The sequence below is a fragment of the Chenopodium quinoa genome, unplaced genomic scaffold (genome assembly GCF_001683475.1).
Source record: "Chenopodium quinoa cultivar QQ74 unplaced genomic scaffold, ASM168347v1, whole genome shotgun sequence".
NCBI lineage: Eukaryota > Viridiplantae > Streptophyta > Magnoliopsida > Caryophyllales > Amaranthaceae > Chenopodium > Chenopodium quinoa.
The window spans coordinates 19,713,685-19,736,412 of NW_018742204.1; the positions used below are offsets into that span (position 1 = coordinate 19,713,685).

Sequence of the window (22,728 nt, forward strand, 5' to 3'; positions counted from 1 at the left end):
ATGATGGATTTAAAAAATAACTCAGCATCATTTGGTGAAAATTCCGTAAAGAAAAGTAATACGCCCTGCTCCCCTGCCCATTATTGGACGATTGTATAAAATTCTGTCCATTTATTTATGGAAAAATTGTCATAAAAAATAAAACCTTTGGGCGATTGTTTTTAAACAAGACAACCTTTTGATTGTATCTGAATAATTCAACCTTTGAGGGGTTGTAATTTTAAACAGGTCATAACCGGATATAACCCAATAAACAAGTTACAATGCTACATGTTGTCGTGTGATTGGCTTAAAAATTATTTCAATCATATATTTATTAGTTGAAGAAAAAATAAGAGGAAAAAAAAATTATCCTTCCCCTACCATGGCCACCAGTGTTCTCCTTCCACTACTCAACCATGTCCACCGCACCATCACTCCCCCACACCGCAACACCACCATTGTCTTGCCACCACTTTACCCCACCTAGACTACTTGAAATCCCTCCTCATTCACCCAAAACCCAACCACAAAGACGGTGAGGTGGGTTTGTTATGGCTTCTTGGTTGCGTAGGGATGGTTTTTATATGGTGGTTGACAGGGGCGGCTGGCTATGGGCTAATGTGGGGGTTTCTTGGTGGTGAGATTGATGGTGTGAGGCAAGTGAGGGGAGGGGAGGTGCAGCTTTGACTGATTATGGGGGAGGCGGTGGTACGGTGGTGCCATGAGAAGGGAGGTGAGAAAAATAAGTTTTTAATTGTAATTTTAAAAATCAAAGTTCAATTTTTTTTTTAAAAAAAATTAATTAATGTAGACAAATTATATGGAGACACATGTTATGAGCTACCTGTTTAACAAGTTATAAGTTTTTTAACTTGTTTAAAATACAACCCCTGAAAGTCTGTATTATTCAAGTATAATTAAAAGGTTGTCTTGTTTAAAAACAATCGTCCAAGGTTGTATTATTAATGACAATCTAATATATATACATATATATATATAAGGAAAAATGGAAAAGAAAAATCCAACCTTTGCACTTTTTCCTTACAAAAATCCAACCTTTATACCCCTCATTCCCCAACAGGTCCATTACCTGTTGATGACCGGTTTTTCTAAGCTATATGCCACGCGCAAGCTATTAATAGGTTAATTATTTATTTAATTATTAAAAAAAAATTAAAAGAAAAAAAAAGAGCAAAATCCCTTTTCCACCACCACCACCTTCTCCTGCCACCACTCCCTCTCCCTTTCCCTCACCTGTGCGCCCAACGAAAACACAACACACACCACCACCACCTTCCCCTGCCACCAACACACACACCCAACCACCAACAAAACCGCACATCCACCAACTCCACCGCCCATCCACCAACACACACGCCCAACCACCAACTCCACCGCCCAGCCACCACCTCCAAACCCAAACCCCGCTAACCGCCCAATCGCCAAAAAAAATCCAAAAACCCCCTTTTCCATCACTACACCTCCCTTTTTCCGACACATCAACCACCTAAATCACCCACCTTCGATTCCCTTAACCTTGAAACCCTCCCTACCTGAAATCTAGCCCCTAAAAACCTTCTCGATCTGCCTGAATGTCACCCTTCGCACTTTTTCGATCCGTCACTACCACCACCACCACCTTCTCCTGCCACCAACACACTTGCCCATCCCACCCTTCGCAAATCGCAAGCCCTAACCCCATGGAGGAAGAGGTGAGAGAGAGATAGAGAGGGAGAATGAGAGTGAGGGAGGGGAGGAGAGGTGAAACGGCGGTGATGAGCGGTGGTGGCGGAGGTGGGGTTGGTGGTTTCAGTGTTTGAGGTGAGAGGAGAGAGAAAGAAGAGTGAGATGGAAAATGAGAGAATTAAAAAAAAAAAATCTTTTTTAACCTGTTTATTAGGTCACAGGTAAAATGGACCTGTTGGGAAAGGAGAGGTATAAAGGTTGGATTTTTGAGGAATAAATTGAAGGTTGGATTTTTGTAAAGACTGGATTTTTCTTTTCCATTTTTCCTATATATAAAGGGGAGTTTTTTCCCGAGTTTTTAGAGACCCACATAGGATCTAATTTTTTTCAGCTCGCCATGTAGGATGATAAATTTTAGTGGTAGCTAATTAAATATGAGATTATTAATTTCTTTTAGAATTAAATAATTTAAATGATACGTAAATAAAAGTGGCGAATGAGATTTTCCAATTTAAATTAATTAAATATAAAATATTATCATTTTATATTATGAATTTATCCAAATATATAACAAATTTTAGCATATAAATATATATAAACATATTTTAAAAAATTCAAACAAATCATATAATCCATTATTTATTAGACAGATATAATCCATTTATAACTGTGGCAGGTCATATGCCCCTACGGCCTTACCTCTCTCAACGTTCTCCATTGAAGCGCAGTCGACGTTCTCCGTTGAATCTAATACTTGTGTTCCCCCATTGAAGCAGCTTCTGAGGTAAGTTGTTTGTTTTTGTTATCATCATATCAATTTCTCAATCTAGGGTTTAATCTAATTTAATTTTCAATGCATTAAGTGTAGGGTTCGAAAATCTCAACTATTGATGCTAAATTCCAAGATAACCAGCGATTATTTTACCAGAAAACAAAATTATGAGCCTAAAATTATGTGATTATTTGAGATAATTGAATCAAATTTGGTTGCTAATGTATTGCACAACCCTTTAATGTTAGGATTCAACTATGAAATTATTAGAAGTCACAAACTTATGGGACCTTTATTTTCTTTATCGATTCCAAACCCACATTTCGGAATTTCTGGATACGTCACTGTGAATGACTGAATGGCACGTAGTCAATGAGAACTTATGATCATGGACTGTTGAAGGAACTTATGTTGATTCATGTAATTATTTTGCCCCTTGTGAATCTGAGCAAGCAAAGAATTTTGGTGTTTCAGCTCCTCCTTCGTCGCCTAACAATGGATTCATTTTTATGGTAGGATCACATTTTGGACTTAGCATTAAGTGAGTTGCTGCCATGATAGGAAGTGCCCGTGTTCGGCTTAGTGGTTGGCAGCAGGCTGCAGTTGCTCTTGGTTCAGCTGTTGGTGCACTAGTTGATCCACGAAGAGCTGATCTCATAGCAGCCTTGGGAGAGACTACTGGAAAGCCTGCTTTTGAAAGGGTTCTTGAAAGAATGAAAACAAGTCAAGAGGGTAAAGTAAGTCTTGTGCTCTTTTTTTGAATTTCTATATTTCTATCAAATATGTACCTCTTTTAAAAATCATTATATCTTATATGGGCGAAACCATTAGTTGTGTTTATCGAGTTTTGTTGAATTATATTTATGTATGTACCTTAGTAGTAATACTATTACTTGATTTTTATGATCATAGTTTTTGCATTATAGCTGTATCATGTATGCCTTTGTGTAGACATTACAAACATGTCCTCTTCTTTGTTTGAAGTGTATAATAAGGATCTATTGCAGTTCCATCTTGAACAACTCCTCACGTAAATTGGTTTGCATCATATTCTCTAGATTTTATTTTAGAACAGTATTGGCAAGTAATACTGTAATAGCACCCTCCTTTGAAATTGACAAATTACCAAGCTTTATCGTGCTAAGAATATACTGAATTTTCTGCATGAAACATGCAGCAAAATGTTTTTCCATGGTTTGAACATTTAACTTATTGCTACTTTGAATTACTGTGTAGCACCCTTGTTTGAATTTGACAAATTACCACTATAGAGATAATTTACTAACAATTTTCTGAATGTTATATACTTTTTCTCATATATTTATCGACGTTTGTGTAATATGATTGTAGAAGGTATTAATTTAGTTATCACACATATTTGACGACTTGGCGAGTCCCTAACTTTGTTGTTTTGTGAGTGTCTAACCTACTTGAGCTGTCGGGGGGTTTCTGTTTTCCTGTGTGCTGAAGTTCGGTTCATACTATGCAATTGAAGTATTGGCGGTGTTAGAACATTAAACCTGACAATTATTATATCATAGACCATCACATAGGCTCTGGCACCCAGCATATATCTGACCGTTCAGGCTTCAGCAGTTCAGCCTCATGATAAAATCAATGGTGTAGTAATTAATCCCTCATCTCCCCAACTTCGATGCCTTGGCTTTCATTGGAGGCTTAATAAGAAAGTTTCTATTTATTACTATTGGCAATGTATATGACTTGAACTTAATTTTGTTGATATGATTTTATTTACAGGCAGTTCTCTTGGAAAGGCCACGAGTTATATCTGCAAATGTTGGGCATGCATGGGACCTCCCTGAAAACACATTTGGGGCTGCATATGCCAAGTTCATGGGATCAAGGAATTTTTCACCAGATGATAGACCACCTGTACGGTTTTTGGACACTGAAGAGTTAGCATATGTGGCTATGCGGGCTCGAGAGGTGCATGACTTCTGGCACACTCTCTTTGATCTTCCCACAAACTTATTGGGTGAGTCAGCTCTGAAGGTAATAGAGTTCCAACAAATGCATCTTCCAATGTGCTTCATGTCAGTCATAGGAGGTACAGCAAGATTCAACTCTAAACAGAGATCACTTTTCTTTGAGCATTACTTACCCTGGGCCTTGCGTGCTGGAATGAACTGCACTGATTTGATGTGTATATATTATGAGCGCCACTTCGACGAGGATCTGGATGTTATTCGGAAAAAATGGGGGATCATTCCTGCTCCTCCCCTTGTTGCTAAGGTTTGAAATAATATATGGCCAAGAGTAACTTTTGTTTAAGACTTTTGATTTCCCCTCATATACCTATGTTAAATCCATCGCGCTGACATTGGCACTTGACAGTTGACAATTATTTAGGACCAAACCATGGAACAAACTTGTAATGTGTACCCAATACCCATGTCTGAGTGAATGTGTCCGGGCAAACATAGAAACGGAAAGCATGTGTAGTGTAGTGTTACCCGGAGTATGAATCTGAAGCTCAAAGGTTCATCTTTGGATTTGTAGTCATAGTAAGACAACTAGAAATCTTTGTTTTAGTATACTGAACACAGCAACCTGAGAGTCCAGGAGTGGCCTTTTTCTCCCACTTTGCAGGGTATTATTAGCTACAAGTCCAGGAGACATGCAGTATCCATTTGATTAGCATTATGGATTAGCAGCCGCTTTAGGCCTCAATTTTTCAACAAGTGCTGCTATAAACAGTAAATTGAATTTTTGAGTGTTGTGTTTGTCCAATTTTTCTCTACTAAATTCAGAGTGATATAATTGTTACTTCATCAGGTTAAACGTTCTGCTCCGTTGATCTAAATGATAAGCGGCAAGACATGCCCATGATATTTGTTATTCATTCTTCAACATGTGGTCACCTGGTCAAGAAGGATCGATATGATGCAACTATGCAGGATATGCCAGGAAAAGAAGGTTTAACGGTTGTAGCCTATCTGGTAGATTTTGCCCAATATCTGCTTCTTGATTTGTTGGTCATCCTTTGTAGTTTGTAGGAGGGCCAACATCATGTGTACTTGCTTAGTTGCTTTAGTACGAGGAATTAAGATCTTCGGGATCAATTTAGATGAAATGGTTCACTACCACTTTTCTTTAAAGGATGGTAAGTACCAACTGCCATAATAAGGGTGGAACTTATCAAGGGAAGTTTACTTGTTATGTACTCCAATACTCCCTTAATTGAAGTATAGGAACTACGTATTGTAATTCTTAGGCATCGTGTTGGTTGCAGCAATAAATATATGAAGTAATTTTTTTTTTTTTTTTTTTCATTTTATATCTTTGGAATAATACTTACCACTTTACTAGTGCTAGTCATCAAGTTATTGGAGCAAATCTTTTTTGGAAACAAGTTTTCCATTTTGAATTAAGTACGTACGTACAACGGTACAAGTATGAAATAATACGAAGTACAATGTTAGAATTTGTTCGATTTATTTGGTTAATAATCTTGAATTTAAAAGGCAAAAGCTAATGAACGCCCCCGGAGCGTTAGATAAGAGAATTAAAGTGCAAATATTAGAGTAAAATTACACCGAATGACGCGTGATTTTGTCAAAAATTTCTAACTTAATAACATTTCAACCAATATAATTTATCCTTATCTAACGCCCCGGGGCGCTCATTAGTAAGATCGATTTTAAAAGCAGGCTTTTAATTGTTCATTTTGAAAGTTAGAGTATAAGGTGCGAACTTTTGGAAGATCTACAATTGATAGGCTCACACAAGTCACAAGAGTTGGCAATGTAAAAACCTTTGATTCTTGGCTACAATGAAGAGTAGGAACAGTAATTCCTTCTTTTAAAGCATTAACAGATTTAGTTTTCAATTGAAATTCTCAGAAAACCAGCAATCTCCAGCTTACATTACATATAATCCACATTTAATTTTAGCATCAACACAGCAGAAGAGAATAGCAACATCCTTTGAAGAAAGAACTCAACACTTGGATATCTATATTTGAATTGGCGGTCATTATAGTTACTGTTTACTATCACCAGGTCCACCAAATAGATAACCTAAAGAAGATCCACCACCTGGGGCATTATGAACCTTGGTTGAAGGTCGGTCCTGCATCCAATAAACCAAGATTTCTTAATCACAGCTAATGCTAAGAGTTATGGTAAATTAACAAGATACACACCGCAAGAAAGGCGAATTCCAATCTGACTGTTTTACTCAATGCAAAGGTACTTGGCATTCATCAATCTTAATTTATACAACCAAACAAGTTCATTTCCAAGCTAGTGAGAATTCAGGCTAATTATATATTAAAATGTCCCAAAAACACAAGGCGGCCAATGCTAGTGACAAACAAGTATCTTCCAGTCTTTCCAGCTAATCTTCGAACTATTCAAAGTCTTAAGAAATTAGTTTTTAACAATAGAAAAGCTCTCCAGTACATTATTTCTTTTTCATTGTTTTAACAACCGACAATTCTAAATTAATTTTTTTTTTTTTTTTTATATACATAATCCCTGTTTATATATCCCTAGTATATATGCTTATCATCAACTTTCTGCAGAATGCGCACAATTCAATAACAAAGAGCAAACAAGGTATTCCCTTAACTTTTGGGATCACCAATCATATTCAAAGAGTTAAACAAGTAGATTGATAGTAAATTCCCAAGGCAAGTGGTTATTATATTTGCATAGAATTTTGGAAGGAAAATATCTATTGCAACAGTCATACCGTGATGAAATTGCCAGTATTCTGTCCATCAGCACGGTGGTAATTATTTATGTTACTATTAACTCCAGCAGGAACCTTCTTGACATTGGTAGGCTGGGAGTTAGAAGCAGCAGCAACAGGCTTTGGTGCTTCTTTCACAACCGGTTCTGCGCTAACATTGGCTGGAGCTTTAGCAGCAGCAGCCTTATGAGCCTCTCCATTTCCAAACAGATAACCCAATGAACTCTGTCCACCTCCACTGCTGACACCACGTCCCATTAGAAATGAACTCCTACAGTGACCAATTGTTAACGAGTTAAGAATCAGAGTGGAATAAAATTGCTGCAACGTGATATCACAAGATGATACGTGAACAAATAGGAAAAGAAAACAACTAAACAAGCATAAGTACAGCAATAGAAAACAACAGTGGCTGAAATAGTCCAAATTCATAAACAACAAAAGACCTATGTATTCTTTGTTTTAACTCTACGCATCAGCCTTTAACATTGTGCTTGAAAATTGATAAATAAGTTGACTCTACTTACTGTGCCAAAGCATGTTATATCAAAATTTTGTTCTGAATGATCGACAAGTATGCTCAAATCCTCCAAAGAGTGAAAAGGGTGTCAGTGGACAGGATACTAAAATACTATAGAACACTTGAACACAAATGAGTAGAAGACTATCATATTACTGCCAATTTATAAGACAGTAAAAATTTCCACCTCAATCAATTCTAAAGCACACTAACTCAAATAAGCAATCTATGAGAACAAATTGGTGTGTGATAATGGGTGGCCAGCGATTTAGTCCAAGTCTGAAATCAGCACAAAGCAACGCGTGTTCAAGAATCATTCCATCGTATCTGTGAACGACTCACTCCTCGTAGTTGGGAAAATAAACCAATAGTAGATATCACCCCTTGTCCAAAAGTGAGGCTCTATTTGATTAAAAAGAGTGGCATAGGTAACAAATTAACACTAATAGTTTGAAATAGAAGTCTTTGGGATGATACCATGAACACCCAAATCGCGTCGAATAACACCCTCAATATCAAATATTTCAACCAATCCGAATACCTCACTGCACGCACCATCCACCTTCTCCGGTAACTCTATAGTAATCACTAATCACTAGTTCACTTAGCTAGCTAAGGCTATCACACTCGAGCACACGGTAAAGTATGTCGTACCAAACATCCATGACGGATCTACATTCTAGATCACACAAAACCACAAATGTATACCACAATAACCAAACAATGGTTATAATTAATATTCCAAAAATCAAATCAACTATGCATCGAACAGCAGTTTCATAATTCATTACAATCAAATTATACCAACAAATTAAAATTGCAAATTGATTTTCTTAACACCAACTCAATTCTCTCCAACAAGCAGTAAAAAATATTAAAATGAAATTCGAGATCTGCCCATTTTCTTTGAAATTCTACAGAACAATGGGAATTTCAAGTCATTTTAATTCCATTATACATGAAATTCACTTTAACATATGAGATCAATAGGGTAAATTTTGTAGGTTAAAATCAACAAAAAAAATAAAAATAAATAAATCATACAAATTCAATTATACAAACTGATGACCAATTAAAATGAAATATAAAAATAATAATAAAAAATCCTCGGGAAATCTAAAATGAAGAACACTAACAACATTTCAAACAAAATTCAACAATGAGCATTACAAATCTGAGAAAAAAAGGGGAAATAATTGAAGAATTAGGGTTAGGAATGGAATACCTGAGGCAGATCTGAAATGGAAGGAGGTAAGAGAAAAGAGAGCACTTTGAAAAAAAGAGAAGGTTACCTGAGGCGGCTGAGTCCAAAGATATTCAATTGGGGTTTTATATAACTTTTGTAACTCACCGAACCTAATTTGTCTTTATTAAAGATTTATGGAATAAATTAAAAAGCGATTGTTGTATATACTCGGATGTACGGTACATTTAAGTGTATATTTTTTTTTGTTACTTCATATTAGATGATATAAAATGAGCAATATTTATCGAAATGAGCAAAAAATACTCTTGGGTGTATAAAACAATTTTTATAAATTAAAGATTGACATATAAAATAGGTAAAGACTAGAATAGACCCGGTCTACAATAACTTATTGTAGACCCAACCTTCTAGTATACCATACGAATGTGATTATATCATACGAAATGTGATTATATAACTACAAAAGTGATTATATCATCCAGAAATTGTTATGTAAATGTATCACTCAAAAAGTGAATTTATCATTATAAAAAGTATCAAATAGTAAATTTTATCGTCCTAAAAATAATTATATAATCTCATTAAATGATTTAATATGAGATTATATAATTCAAAATATGACTCACAAAAAGATAATTATATCGTCTAAAAAAGTAATTATATCATCCAGAATGTGATTATATTATTTGAAAGTGTCAAATTTTGGGTCTACAATAATTTATTATAGATCGGGTCCATACAAGACCAATTGTTAAAAATATTCATCTGTTTCAAAATACTTTCTTCGTTTTTAAATACATTCATTACTCTTACTTTGTATAATTTGTAATTAGGTATGGAGTATTATGTTTATTATGATTTATGAGTGCAAATTTAATAACAATAATAACATTACGAAATAAAGGGAAACAGGGAATGTTATTACTCATTAGTATTAGGTCGGGATTCTTATTTGTACTGTCACACATATATTATATGAACATATGTGTTTTTGTATTATTTAAATTGTATTTGTACACTTTGTATGTTAGAAACGTGAAATTAACAAGTGCAATCTTATTAAATATATCTTGATGTGTACATCTCAAAAAATATATATATATATTTTTTTTAAAAAAAAACCCTTGATGTGTACACATACTTTAAAAGTATCAACTTTTTCATACAAAGTAACTATGATTGTAAGATTATTAAAAACATTAATGATATAGACCTTGCATCAACAAATACGAAGTATGAAACTTTAATTGATGTATAAAAAAAACTACTCCGTATAATACATTAATACACATATAATGATAAGAGTGATACAATTAATAACAAAAACTATTATTTTACGCGGTTAATATTTAAAGTACCCATTTAAAAAGAATCAAAATAAAAATGATTGAGGTTGTTCAAAGATATTTTGTTTGTCCCATTTGTTCATTATAATAGAGTAGGGTAAAAAATGAGTCTTTAATAATATATTATTATTATAAAATATGTATATATATACAGATATACTAATATATCGGTACAACCACGTATAATGTACGCCGTATACATCTTGGTGGGTGGGTCCATAAAGTTTATAAAATGATAAAAGTGGGTGGGAAAATAAATAATTTGAATAATTAAAAGAGGAAAATGGAGGTGGAATGAGCAACAAGAACGTGATGGTAGTAACTGTGAATGTATTTTAGTGGTAAATAGCAACTTGTTGTCACGTCAGATGTTGTCAACGACAAATATAAGATGCTCGATTTGGAAAGATATTAGATTTGGAGCTGGATTAAACTGTTGTATTAAGTAAAAATGACACTAAAGAATTGTAATTTATTTTTCAAATATATATAATTTTATTGAAATTTGACCAGATTCTTTTTTAATCTAATACTCAGTAGTTGTTGGTTGGTTTATATAGGAATTATAGGATATTTGATCCACATTAACATTGACAAAACCTTTAAATAACTGTGGGTTAAATGATACAAGAGTTTATATGTACACCCGGGTGTACCGTACACTCGGGGTAATTTGTTCATTCAATCAACAAATAAGTAAATAATATTATTTGTTCATTTATTGATTAAATGAGCTAATAACCCCAGGTGTATATAACAAATTTTAAAATGAGATGGTTTGATTCTTTTTTAGGTTTAAAGTGACTATTATTCAAAAAGAGATATATTCCCATAGTCCCATTCCAACAAAACCAACATAAAGTTCTTCAACCATGATATTTTGTTTTAAATATTACAAATTTAAAATTTAAAAATTCAAAATTGAGTTTATCTAAAGTATGAAGCCACATAATAGTGGCCAACATACTGTCATGTCAAGTAACCTTGGATGTGTCGGCAACAATTCCTTTCAACTCAACGACCAGATGGTGACAATCCATTCAACTCACAATTTGCATTAACATTTGCATTGCATGCATTTTAACTTATATTAATGCTTAAATATTCAGATGCCCATTGCCCTTTAATCATGCACCTTTCAACTAGCACACCGCCAAAAAAACTGAGGAAAAAGACAATGCTCTTATAATTGTATGTATTTAGACCATATTGCATATTGTTACTGCATCATAGTTACAATACAAGGATAATCTTACTAAGTTAACGATTCGTTAATGGTCTCGTCAAGGGAACCTGTAATCCTTCCTGCAGTTTGAATTCTGAAGTCTTTCGTAGAGTGATCCAATTGAATAAATCAATCACTGTCAATATACTGTCCTTTTGATCTGATTTTCCATGTAACTGCACCATTGAACATACCATATGCCCTCAGCCCCTTGCAACAGAAAATAGCTTGAGAAATGTGCGACCTCACACTCCCATTGAGGCATTAACACTTGAACAAATTTGATTTCCACGAGCTATAAGTGAATGGGTCATGCAGTGTCCGACAAGTGCAAAAGCTGGCAAATTCTTGGGCAGAAGATACCTGTTGCCACTCTAGTTGTCTGATGTAGCATAATCCACTGCTTCTCTGTGAGGGGAATGAGAAACAAATGTACGTGAGTAATAAAAGTAATAGCTTGAGTATACACTATGATGAAGATTATCAATGCAGACTAACTGATTTAGAAGCGCCAGCAATGAATAAATCTCTCTCCCTAGTCCCAAAACTTTTGGCATGGGGATAGCTAGTATAAGAGAGATTAATTTCTAAGATTTTAGAATAGCCACACTTTCAGAACTGAGTTATTGCTAGTGAAAATATCGGAAAGGTGGATACAATGTTATAATAATCATTAATAGATACCTATATTTGCAAAGTTTAGCTTTATAATATGGATATACTAAAGCCAACCATCATAGATCGTCTATAGAAAGCTGAAAGCAATTCAATAAACAATCATAAAACATCTGCGCTGATCATAAGAAGTAACAGGCCCCTGGCTGATGGGCCTGTAATTGCAATAATCAGACTGAGTTGTTAATCAGCATAGAGGACAGTTGTACATCAAGCTTTGGATGAGTATAGGGAGAAAGCCCAGAAAGGTAAGTCCATTACCGTGAAGCTCAAGACCCAGAATTTAAATTAACATATTTCAGACCAGGCAAAGCTCAAAGAATCAATAACACAACAGCAGGGTAAAAAGGTATTCAATGTGCGATAATATTCATAGTTCTGACCTTTTCGTAATTTGGTACAAATGTTAATCTTGTCTGGCATAGAAATGAGGAGCCAGCTCTGTTAACCACATGGGGTCAATTCTCGTAACATCGCGGATATAGTTCTGATTCGTCCTGACCAATTCATTGAATATTATGCAGTCTGGTTTTGCCCGAAACAACACAGAAGTTGGGTGGATTTGCACCATCTGACTGCTTGCCAAAGCCCTATACCCAAAATGATATAAGAAGTAAGCTATCAATGCTCAGGATTGCTATATGGTATAAATAAGTAAAGCGAGATGATGGAAGACAAAGTCCACCATTTAAAAGACAATCTATAAAACTTTTTTTTTTTTTTAAAAAGCTACCCTCCTCATCCCATAATTAGTGCCTTTTTGGGCGTTATTCTAAAATCCTAACAATGTCCTCCATTTAATCTTTTTTTATTACCAAATTGCCCTCATAAACTAATGTCATCCTAACAATGTCTTCATTTTACTTTGAAAGTACAAATTATTAATATATTGATTATTTTTTTCTTTATTAAACTAATGTTAGGAAGCATATGAAATATATGGATTTGCATGAGGATGAAGCATTGGATCTTAAGGGATGGAGGAGGAAGATTTTTGTCGATGACTACACAGAATAATCAACTTTGGTTCATGTAGCTGACTCCACTTATGGGATTAAGGCTTTGATTGATTGATTAATCTCAATATTATGCATGGTTAATTGTTCAACGTGCATTACCGAGTAACATCAATCTCAACAAGCTTTAATTATATTCCTAGGAAACAAATTAAAGATTTAACTAAATAAAACTGTTGCACTATTATCAGTTAGTTTTATAAATTACTCCGTATAATTTTATACTCCACTTTTTCTGATTCTGGCGCATAAGAAATTACCGGGGTACATCAATCTCAACAAGCTTTCATTAGATTCCTTGGAAACAGATTAAAGAGTTAAGTAACCACAACTGTTGCACTATTATCGTTTAATTTTTATAGATTATAATTTTATACTCCACTTTTCTTAATTCTCGTGAAAAATGAGAAAATGAGCACTATATTAGGGGAATAAGGGAGTAAAATATACTTCCAATTTTCCAAGAGAGTAAGACAAAGCGATAGGGAAAAATACTTGTCGAGAGATATACCTATATGTACCATCAGGCTGTTTCAAAGCAGCATTAAGAAAAAAGGAAGCTGCAAGGCATCTGCGAAACAGAAGCATATCCTCTCCACATGAAGCAATACGAAGACCCATTTGCTTGACATGGTCTCGAATTTGGCTGCATTCAATAACACAGTGTAAGAAGCCGAACCATGAAATTGAGAGCACAAGGTTGTGAAATGATGTCCATATATATCAGGCATTGAGACCACCAATTAGTTATTTGGAGACAATAGACACAATTAAATTGGTAAAAGTAAAGATGAGCATTCTCCTTATTGCAAAAGAGTATATACTATATAGCAAATGGTTTATGCACGTTATCGAATTCACAGCATGATCTCATGAGCTTCTACAGTTGACCAAATACAGAGAGAGGCAGTTTGGAAAAGTAACATCAATAAACTGATCTAATAATACCTCAAGCAGATTATTTTCAGATTATTGGACCCAGATAATGCATCTGTCCTCTCACAATATGCTTTGAGAGAAGAGCCATACCTGTGTACATCACGAGCATGTCTAAGCGAGCGACCATTTACAAAGTTCTCTTTGCACCATTTCTTCATATTCTTGAAAGTTTTCTCCTTGCTGCTGTTAGCATTGCCACTCTCCAAGAACTCATCACATGATTTATACACATTAATCAAGGTTATGTGGTCTCCTTCAGGACTTGAAAAACGTTTGATAGCAGTCCTAGCCTGGCCATGAGATCATCAGGATATAAAAGTTGATATAAATTTATATATGTAAAGAGATGCGTCAAAAGGAAACATTTAATACCAATAAAATAACATGAATATGTGTAGAACTTGTGTTGACTTTAAAACTCCATTACTAAGCAGCATTTTTAAGAAACTACAAATTTGGCAATTATTTTTGTTAAGTTTCATGCATGCTTTGTTTCAGATACAACCTTTTAAAGAGCTAAAGAGATAATGCACTCCACACCCCACCTCAGAAATAAGCCACACTGCGAATACCTTTTTTTAAAAAAAAATTAAAATTAAAATTTGATGTCCATTATAGCGCTGTCGGTCAGTCAACGATTTCTAAGATTTAGTACCATAACTAGGGGTGATGATGAGCTGAACCGAGAATGAGTCAGAGCAGGCTCGATTCAATGATATCTATATTCTTTCTTTATGAAGTACATAAGCTATCGTTTCACTTTACTAAACCAATGCGGGACTTAAAGATTCAAGGAAAAAAAAACACCCGAGCCCATTCACGAGCTTTAGAGCCGAGCCAAGGATAGATTGGGCTTTGCTAATAAAGATCCGAACTAAGCCTTGACTGAACTTAGAGCTAAGCTTCATTAGTTCATGGCCAGGCTCCTAACGATAATAATAAGTTACAAGCTCCAGTAGTTGATGGCCAGACTCCTAACAATAATAATTATCTGAGCTATACGTTACAATAACTGCCAAGGAATAATGGACAAGCCAGCAATTCAGTATATCAGCATAAAGCCTCTACAACCACCACAGTAGAGCCATTCACTATGCCACACTTGAATTATTATACTCTGTATTAAAATACAATACATACAATAATGTTCCAAACTGGTTTAACATCCATACCTCTTCTTGCTTTTCACGTGGTGTAAAAAAAATTGATTCAACAGAGAGCACTGAGACAGCTATCAACATTTCTTCCAAGCAGTTGAATTGGCTAGACAAAATGAGAGCCTTAGAATAAATTGGATCCAATGGAAGTTTAGCCATCTGGTTCCCAATAGGATCTGAAAGCTTATACTCCTCTGTTAGAGCCCCAAGCAAGAATAATTCTTCCAGAGACTTCACAATTGCCATCCTGCCCAGATGTACAAGGACCATCCAAAATCATAAGGCTCCATGATTCCTCAAAGAACACAAGTCATACATTCCATTTTGACTTTCCCCAGAGAGAAAAAGAGGGAGGGGGGGGGGGGGGGGAGGGGTGGAGAGTTTAGAGATTGATTGCTAAAATCTTAACATAAATAAAGGACCATAATGTAGAAAAAAATAAAGCATTGTAAGATTTATACCAAACTATTTTGTTAACAGTATATTTTGTATAAGATATGTTTACAAGGACCAGCCAAAGTTAGTGTTGAACTGTTGATTACAAATTACTGCAGGAAGTCTAATGGGGTGGCAAGTTAGCCCTTTGGCTTAAAAAAATTAAGGAGTTGAAGATCCTCATGTATGTAAACATATCAAATTAAACAATCCAGCTAAGATAACCAATGAGTATAAACTCGAAGACTTCACTTTTGTTCTGTTATAGAAGAATAGAAAGCAATACCAAGAAAGCCAAGTGACACTTTTTACAAACCATGCACAACCAAATCAATTTCCATAAGAAACTAATAACATTTATTCAGTTAATCAATAACAGAAACATAAGAACCATTAGAAAATAACTGTGAAGTACATATTGGCAAAATACTCACAAGAACAAGGATACTCATAAAAGTAACCCTTTTAACTGATACCATAGCATAAAAGTAAGAGAGAGTTGAAAGGTGGCTGGTCGTATGAAAAAGTAAGAGAAACAATGTACTCCCTCCGTCCCATAATCACAGGCAAATATACTATTTTGGGTGTCCCAAAATGTTCCTCCTATTACTAAAAATAACACCCAATCATTACTTACTTTTTACCTTTTCCATACAAATTACACACATACCTAAAAAATCATTACCTACTTTTTCACTTTTTCATACAAAATACACACATACCTAAAAAATCATTACTTACATTTTAACTTTTCCATACAATATTCTCTACTTTTTATCAACATTCTTCACTTTTTAGCTATTTCATACAATATTCCTCTATTTTTCCATCCTCCTTAAAAACCGTACTTTTTAGAGTTATTTGCCTGTAATTATGGGACGGAGGGAGTAGATAGGAGTAAATATTGAGGGGTAAGACCGTAAGAATTATAGGATAGTAAAGGGGGTGAGCCAAAATAGGACAAAGTAGAAGCAAGTAGAATATTAATTAAATAAAAAAGAAAGGAAAGAAAAAGAGACCTAAACAGAAAGTGAGTAGAACAAAAAAAAAGGTAGCATAATACACACATATATATCGGTCCTTACCGTGAAGGTTTTTCCATGAAGTCAAAGCCAATAATATCATCAATGCCTAGAGCTTTGAGCTGTAAAATGACATTTGAGAGGTTGCATCGCTTGATTTCTGGCACCGTGGAGTCAGCAAGTTTCTCAAATTCTCTCTCTGTATACAGGCGGAAACATTTACCCGGTCCTTCCCGCCCTGCACGTCCACTGGGAAAGTAAAATTACCAGTTCAGAACTTCAGATAACTGTTCAATAAATTCCGTTACTGACATGACCTAGCTTTAAATACTCTATCTCTATCTTCCTAAGAAGAAGAAGGAGCTTTCACAAGATAAAAGAAAAAGAACCCACCCCGAACAAAGGCCAGTTGGCTAGATAGTAGATACTGACATTTAGTCACCAATAAACGCATTACAGCCAACGGAAACTAAGAGCTTAGCTGCTTAGTAATGAAAGAAATCAATTTTTTTAATAGAAAAGGAAACTAACATAGGTTGGTCCTTATCAGGCTTAGCTGTGATGGCATGGTTTGGTCTTGGTAAGGTGTGGGCATTTGGGGATACCCTGATATGAGGCCCACCAGTGTAGGCTGTGAATAGGCTAGGGTTTCGGGTAGGACTGTAGGAGGCATGACATAACCCAAAGCCCCAAACTTAGCAAGAACAGGTAAACTGATTAGGACAATGCACTGCCCAACATGGTGTAGGCCTTGCTTGTGGCCCACATCTGACCAACCTCCAGACACAAAAGGCCTGACAAAGTCCACTGCCATGCAGCACTGCTATCCAGCATGTATCCAAGTGCCCAACAACACTATATGCATACTAGAATATGATGCTTGGAATAATAGATTCCGGGCACAAGTATTTAGAAAGATTGTGGACCCAACTCAGAAGGAGAATTGGGGGAGCTTTATTCGGAGACAAACATTTTGTGAGAAATGAGAACTTTACTTAGGGGAGGGAGGATATTAGCAGGTGGAATTTATTCAGAAGCCAGAATGACATTAAATGATGATAATTTCAATTAATCTTATTGCAATAAATAAGACAGTAACAACACTAGGGTTCTGAGAAGCAATCATCTCTGATGATGGAACTAAAAACACAATTTTTATGTCTAAATCACAGTAACTGCTTGACCAAGGCAACATTCATCTTGGTGGCCTTACCTCCTTTGAAGAGCTTGTGCTTTTGAAGTAGGAATAATGCTTAATGATTCTATCCCTGTACGTGGATTATAGTTCCGGGCTTTGACCACTCCAGGGTCTACAACATACTTGATTCCCGGTATTGTGACTGACGTCTCAGCAATGTTTGTTGCTAGAATTACCTAGATAAGAAAAGGTAAATTAGGATTTTGAACACAAGGTGTCATGTTGGTATAAACAGGAGTTGCACAATCAGCACAAACTATGCATAATTAAAGATACAAACATGACCACTTCATTATTCATTATTTATAAAGTATTGAAGCTAGAGTCTACACCTCTATGGAGTAAATTTCTGGGCTAACTTTGCAGCCTGACCAGATCATCCTACAGCAATATATGCAATAATAGTGATTTTAACAGTAACAGAAACTGATGTTGGACTGAATCATAGTGGCTTTTAAGTCCAAAACTTCGGAGAATTGTGATATATTCTGCAGCAGATCCATGAGAATCACAGCAAAGTGTATTCCTTAAGAAACGTAACTACACAAGTCAGCAGCAAAGTGTCTTGTTATATTTTTTCCAGGAATACTTCATCACCTAAGCCTTAAACAGCAGAATGCTGCATCACAATTAAATTAAATTAAGTTGAATGCGTTACAAGTTACAACAAATTCTTCTTTTATTTCCATACCTGTGCCAATACAAGATACTCAGACATGGGTAAAGCACCTAGACACTTCATTTCGGGCCACATATATTACTCAAACCAATCGTAAATGGCTGTATCTGACAGTTCTAACAGAGCAAAGTAACACAGCCTACAACTAAAACTGTGCAGCACAAGATTAAAACCGCACTGTAACTATAAGAGCTTGGAAAAGCTTTATCAGTTTACTAACACACACTTCAATAGACATGCTTTAATTAAATCCAGCACAAGTTCTTTTAAATTTTTTACATTAAAGTTATAAATGGTTCTATCCTCTATGAATAAAATTGTAGAGGGAATTCTAAGAGTCAGCTTAATGTACCTTTCGAAATCCGTCTGGCGCAGGCATAAAAGCTTTCATTTGCTGTTCTGAGGGAAGAGACGCATATATAGGAACAGTTACAATATTTCGATTGCCTTCAGGTAATTGTGGCAATTTGTCCCTCACAAGTCCTTCTACGGATTCAATCTCTTCTTGACCAGTCAAAAATACAAGTATATCACCAGGAGCCTCCTCTAAATGAATCTAAATATATAAAAGACATGATCCAATGAAATACATAGCAACAAACAGAACATATGGGGTTAAAATCAATGTGCAGAAATAAGTAGAATGTGGCAAGCTCAAAGTTGGCCCAAATGTATAAAAAGGCTCAAGGCGCACCATGGCGAAAAGGATTTCCCTGCGCCTTAGGCACGCCTCAGTGCGTCTCATTGAATTGAGGCACACTTATAAAATAGTGAGAGAAAAAACAGGCAAACAAATTATCAGTATATACGCTACCTGAAATATTGTCACCATTGCGGCCTCAACATAATCCGTCTCAGCATGTAGTGTATAAAATACATCAACAGGGAACTGTCTTCCCTGAACATGAACAGCCTTTGCGCCACCAAAGTACTCAGAGAATATACGTGCGTCTAAACTGGCAGACATAATTATCAGCCTTAGAGGAGGAAGTTTTGCAACTTGGCCTTGCTTGAGTGGGCTAGCCATTTGAACCCCATTGGCTTTTTCCAAATTAGTGTCATTATTTGAGTTTGCTCTACCAACTGACTCATTTGCAGATTGAGATCTAGCTTTCTGAACATTTTTTAGCAAGCCCAGTAACACATCAGTGTGAACTGTTCTCTCATGAGCTTCATCAACAACAATGACTGAATACCTAGATAGACGAGGATCCAATAATGCTTCCCTGAACGTAAGCAAGGATCACATCATTTAATAGGAAGACATATCTGGGCAACAATTTTGCATAATCTATAAGTAGATGGACCATTCGAAGCTATCTCAAAAATGTGATTACATGACATTTCAATGCTAGACTGCACAAAGAAATTTACTTATAATTTACTTGACCATCTATTTCTTTTTCTTTAATCTTTGATCAGTAGGAGATTTTTTAAACTTTTTAGCAGAGGTGTTGCCATCAATAGGACTTGCACCTTATAGATATTCAAATCTCAGTCTGACTTGTTAAATATAGACATTGAAGTATTGAACCCATATTCAGCCCCTGATTTTCAATATTTTTTTTTCCTCCTTAAAAAAAAAAAAAAAAAAAAAAAAAAAAAAAAAACTTAGCTTTATTACTTGAATACATGTGCAACTATACCCATATCATATCAAACTATTCCCTCCAATTGTATCATCAGTTTACTCAACTTTCTCATTCCATATTATTAGTCCTTATTGTATTGTAACTAGTTAGTTTTAAATATTAAAGCAATAATGAATAACTTTTTTTTTTGAAACAATAATGAATAACTTCATAATATGTGTGCATATCCTATAATCCTTAAGGGAGAAATTAAAGTGGAGTGAGTATTATCCAATTCTTCTAGGGAGACAACCTTAAGGATAAGAGAGATCAACATTCAACATCTGCAACCTTAACCCTGAGACTAGAAAGTAGCTTTTTACATCATATACATTCACTATGAAGGCTCCTCCAATTTGAACATGATTGAGACTACTCTGAGAGTCACTAGTAGCAAATTTATACAATGTTGGATTACAACAGACTATATTAGGCATCTCCTACATGTGCTAATCACTTCTTTGTGAAGTTGCATGAAATTGAAATGTAATCTAGAGGCAACTTTATAGCCAAGGCATGAGCCTCGATGGGAGAATTGGTAAAAGTAAGGCATAGCTTGCTCTTGATATTCTCATAAGGAAAGGTTATCTACAGGGAGTTCCTTTCTATTCTCCTTGTATCTCTTTCTCACAATCTTTCCCTTTCCCTTTCATGAACCAAATGCTCCCTAAAGTCATTCTCAATAATCGACACATTAAGGCTACGTTCAAATTGACTTATTTTGTCTATAATTACCTTACTCAAGTTATTCAGTCTAAATTAAGTCAAGATAAGTCAAAGAGAATAGGATCTAAATAGCACACACAAATGACAAACCAGTAAGTTAATTAGATAGAAAATTAAAATTACCTTAATAATAACCCATCCGTCATGTACTTGATCCTCGTTGATCCACAAGTCATGTCATCAAATCTAACTGAATATCCAACTCTTTGTCCTAATTGCACACCAGACTCCTCAGCCACTCTTTTCGCCACAGTAACAGCAGCAACACGCCTAGGTTGAGTAACCCCAACCAACTTTCCATCATGGCAGAACCCAGCTTTGAACAAATATTGTGGCAATTCTACAATAACAACACAAATTCATCTACAAACAATCACAAAGTATAACTCTTTACACTCCATTCTCCAAACACAATTATAACTTTCAATACTGCAATATATATTATACAACTATTTCAGCCAAAAGTAAGTAATTTTTCACAAATTTCTCTAATTCTCTTTACAATGGCCTAATCCATGAAAACCTAACATACATTCTAATTCCTTGTTTCTTTATTTAAGTCACTGTTTCCATATTACACCGCGTGTAACATTACACCCTCTCACATCGTATGTGGAGCATGTGAGCTTTTAACGACTGTAATTTCACACCCGAATGTACAATCGAAACTGTATTTTTTCGACATCAAAGACAGGAATAAAGGGTAAACAAAAAACATACGGGTAGTTTTGCCGCTTCCAGTTTCACCAACAATAATCAAAGTATGATTATTACGAACTTCCTCCACTAGCCTTTTCTCAACTACAACCACAAATTAATCAATTTCTTAGTAAATTTTCAATCTTTACTCAACAAATTAAAAAAAAAAAAAAAATCAAAACAAATTAAAATTAAAAGGGTACCGGCAGCAATAGGAAGAGATTTTCTCTGCTCCAAAATCTTTTGCCTCCTGCATAAAATTGAATTAGAACTCAAAGAAATCAAAATTAGAAAAAGAGTGAAAAAAAGGGAGGAATAAGAAGAACCTGGAATCATTGTTGGAAATAGTGCCATTAGTTTGTTTGTAGTGTGAATTAGCCATTGACGGCATCTTCGACCACCACCGCCGCAACTACCGCCTGAAACGGGCGTTGATCAGCGAGTGTTACGGTGTTTTACAGGCGGGAGCGGCGCAAGTAGCAGTAGCAATAGCGCCTCTTTCAATTTTGTAGAGAAAAAAAATTAAGGCTTGAAAATTTTAAACAGCAGACTAATAAATGAGTATTTACAGAGTGCCAAAGACAATTAAATATTGATGAGATTTGAACTCTGATTTATTAAGGCGAATTGAACTGAACTTAAAGTGAAAAGAACAAATCTAATATAACGGGGATTCTCCTTTTATGATAGGAAGGGAGATGAGGAGCTGAACCCAGGTCACATCTAGGTGAGATGGAGGTACTAAACATCCCTTCATTCCTCACTTGTGTTTTAAATTAGGGAAATTGAAAACCACATAGGATAAGCATAACAAAGACTTGATAAACACACAACTAATTTTATAGTGTAAAGAGAGGCACAAACGTGACAAGGGCAGTGATGTGAAAGAAATTTAATCTATGTTTTTGGGTATCGCTTGTAAAATTTTAACCAATTAAGCTAGTTGACATCTACATACTGTGTTAAAAACAAAGTTATACTAAGTATAAAAAATAATAAATCACAATTATTGTCCGTTATAATGGGTAAGTATCTCAAAGGGATATTGTTGTCATTTTAAGTAGGTAAGTGAGGTCAATTTGTAATTTCAGCAATAA

At 35.2% G+C, this 22,728-nt stretch overlaps 3 protein-coding genes across 3 annotated transcripts; 1 reads left to right on the plus strand and 2 right to left on the minus strand.

The window, feature by feature from the left end:
• The first annotated feature begins 2,306 nt into the window (after window positions 1-2,306).
• Window positions 2,307-5,738, plus strand: LOC110721755 (ubiquinone biosynthesis protein COQ4 homolog, mitochondrial-like). Its single transcript, XM_021900948.1, has 4 exons — window positions 2,307-2,452; window positions 2,957-3,177; window positions 4,199-4,693; window positions 5,237-5,738. The coding sequence occupies exons 2-4, from the start codon at window positions 2,995-2,997 to the stop codon at window positions 5,261-5,263; spliced, it is 705 nt and encodes a 234-aa protein (XP_021756640.1). The 5' UTR covers window positions 2,307-2,452; window positions 2,957-2,994; the 3' UTR covers window positions 5,264-5,738.
• Window positions 5,739-6,178: 440 nt separating this feature from the next.
• LOC110721764 (protein SPIRAL1-like 2) lies at window positions 6,179-9,025 on the minus strand. The gene is made up of 3 exons (XM_021900956.1): window positions 8,902-9,025; window positions 7,157-7,427; window positions 6,179-6,532 (listed from the first exon to the last, which is right to left on the minus strand). The coding sequence occupies exons 2-3, from the start codon at window positions 7,412-7,414 to the stop codon at window positions 6,443-6,445; spliced, it is 348 nt and encodes a 115-aa protein (XP_021756648.1). The 5' UTR covers window positions 7,415-7,427; window positions 8,902-9,025; the 3' UTR covers window positions 6,179-6,442.
• A 2,367-nt stretch (window positions 9,026-11,392) lies between these two features.
• LOC110721772 (pre-mRNA-splicing factor ATP-dependent RNA helicase DEAH10-like) lies at window positions 11,393-22,195 on the minus strand. The gene is made up of 13 exons (XM_021900963.1): window positions 21,958-22,195; window positions 21,835-21,881; window positions 21,653-21,733; window positions 21,056-21,272; window positions 19,390-19,801; window positions 18,928-19,131; window positions 17,912-18,072; window positions 16,762-16,947; window positions 15,257-15,488; window positions 14,175-14,374; window positions 13,657-13,791; window positions 12,513-12,719; window positions 11,393-11,862 (listed from the first exon to the last, which is right to left on the minus strand). Exons 1-12 carry the CDS (start codon window positions 22,020-22,022, stop codon window positions 12,536-12,538), a joined length of 2,124 nt encoding a protein of 707 aa, XP_021756655.1. The 5' UTR covers window positions 22,023-22,195; the 3' UTR covers window positions 11,393-11,862; window positions 12,513-12,535.
• Between the last annotated feature and the right edge of the window lie 533 nt (window positions 22,196-22,728).

Excerpts from the sequence above, each read along its gene's own strand:
- LOC110721755 (XM_021900948.1), top strand. The coding sequence starts at position 2,995 with ATGATAGGAAGTGCCCGTGTTCGGCTTAGTGGTTGGCAGCAGGCTGCA. Across the intron at positions 3,178-4,198 it reads AAACAAGTCAAGAGGGTAAA|GCAGTTCTCTTGGAAAGGCC; the intron begins GTAAGTCTTGTG and ends TTTTATTTACAG. Across the intron at positions 4,694-5,236 it reads CTCCTCCCCTTGTTGCTAAG|GTTAAACGTTCTGCTCCGTT; the intron begins GTTTGAAATAAT and ends TTACTTCATCAG.
- LOC110721764 (XM_021900956.1), bottom strand. The coding sequence starts at position 7,414 with ATGGGACGTGGTGTCAGCAGTGGAGGTGGACAGAGTTCATTGGGTTAT. Across the intron at positions 6,533-7,156 it reads ATACTGGCAATTTCATCACG|GACCGACCTTCAACCAAGGT; the intron begins GTATGACTGTTG and ends TATTGGATGCAG.
- LOC110721772 (XM_021900963.1), bottom strand. The coding sequence starts at position 22,022 with ATGCCGTCAATGGCTAATTCACACTACAAACAAACTAATGGCACTATT. Across the intron at positions 19,802-21,055 it reads ACGGATGGGTTATTATTAAG|GGAAGCATTATTGGATCCTC; the intron begins GTAATTTTAATT and ends GCTTACGTTCAG. Across the intron at positions 14,375-15,256 it reads CACGTGAAAAGCAAGAAGAG|GCTAGGACTGCTATCAAACG; the intron begins GTATGGATGTTA and ends TCTCATGGCCAG.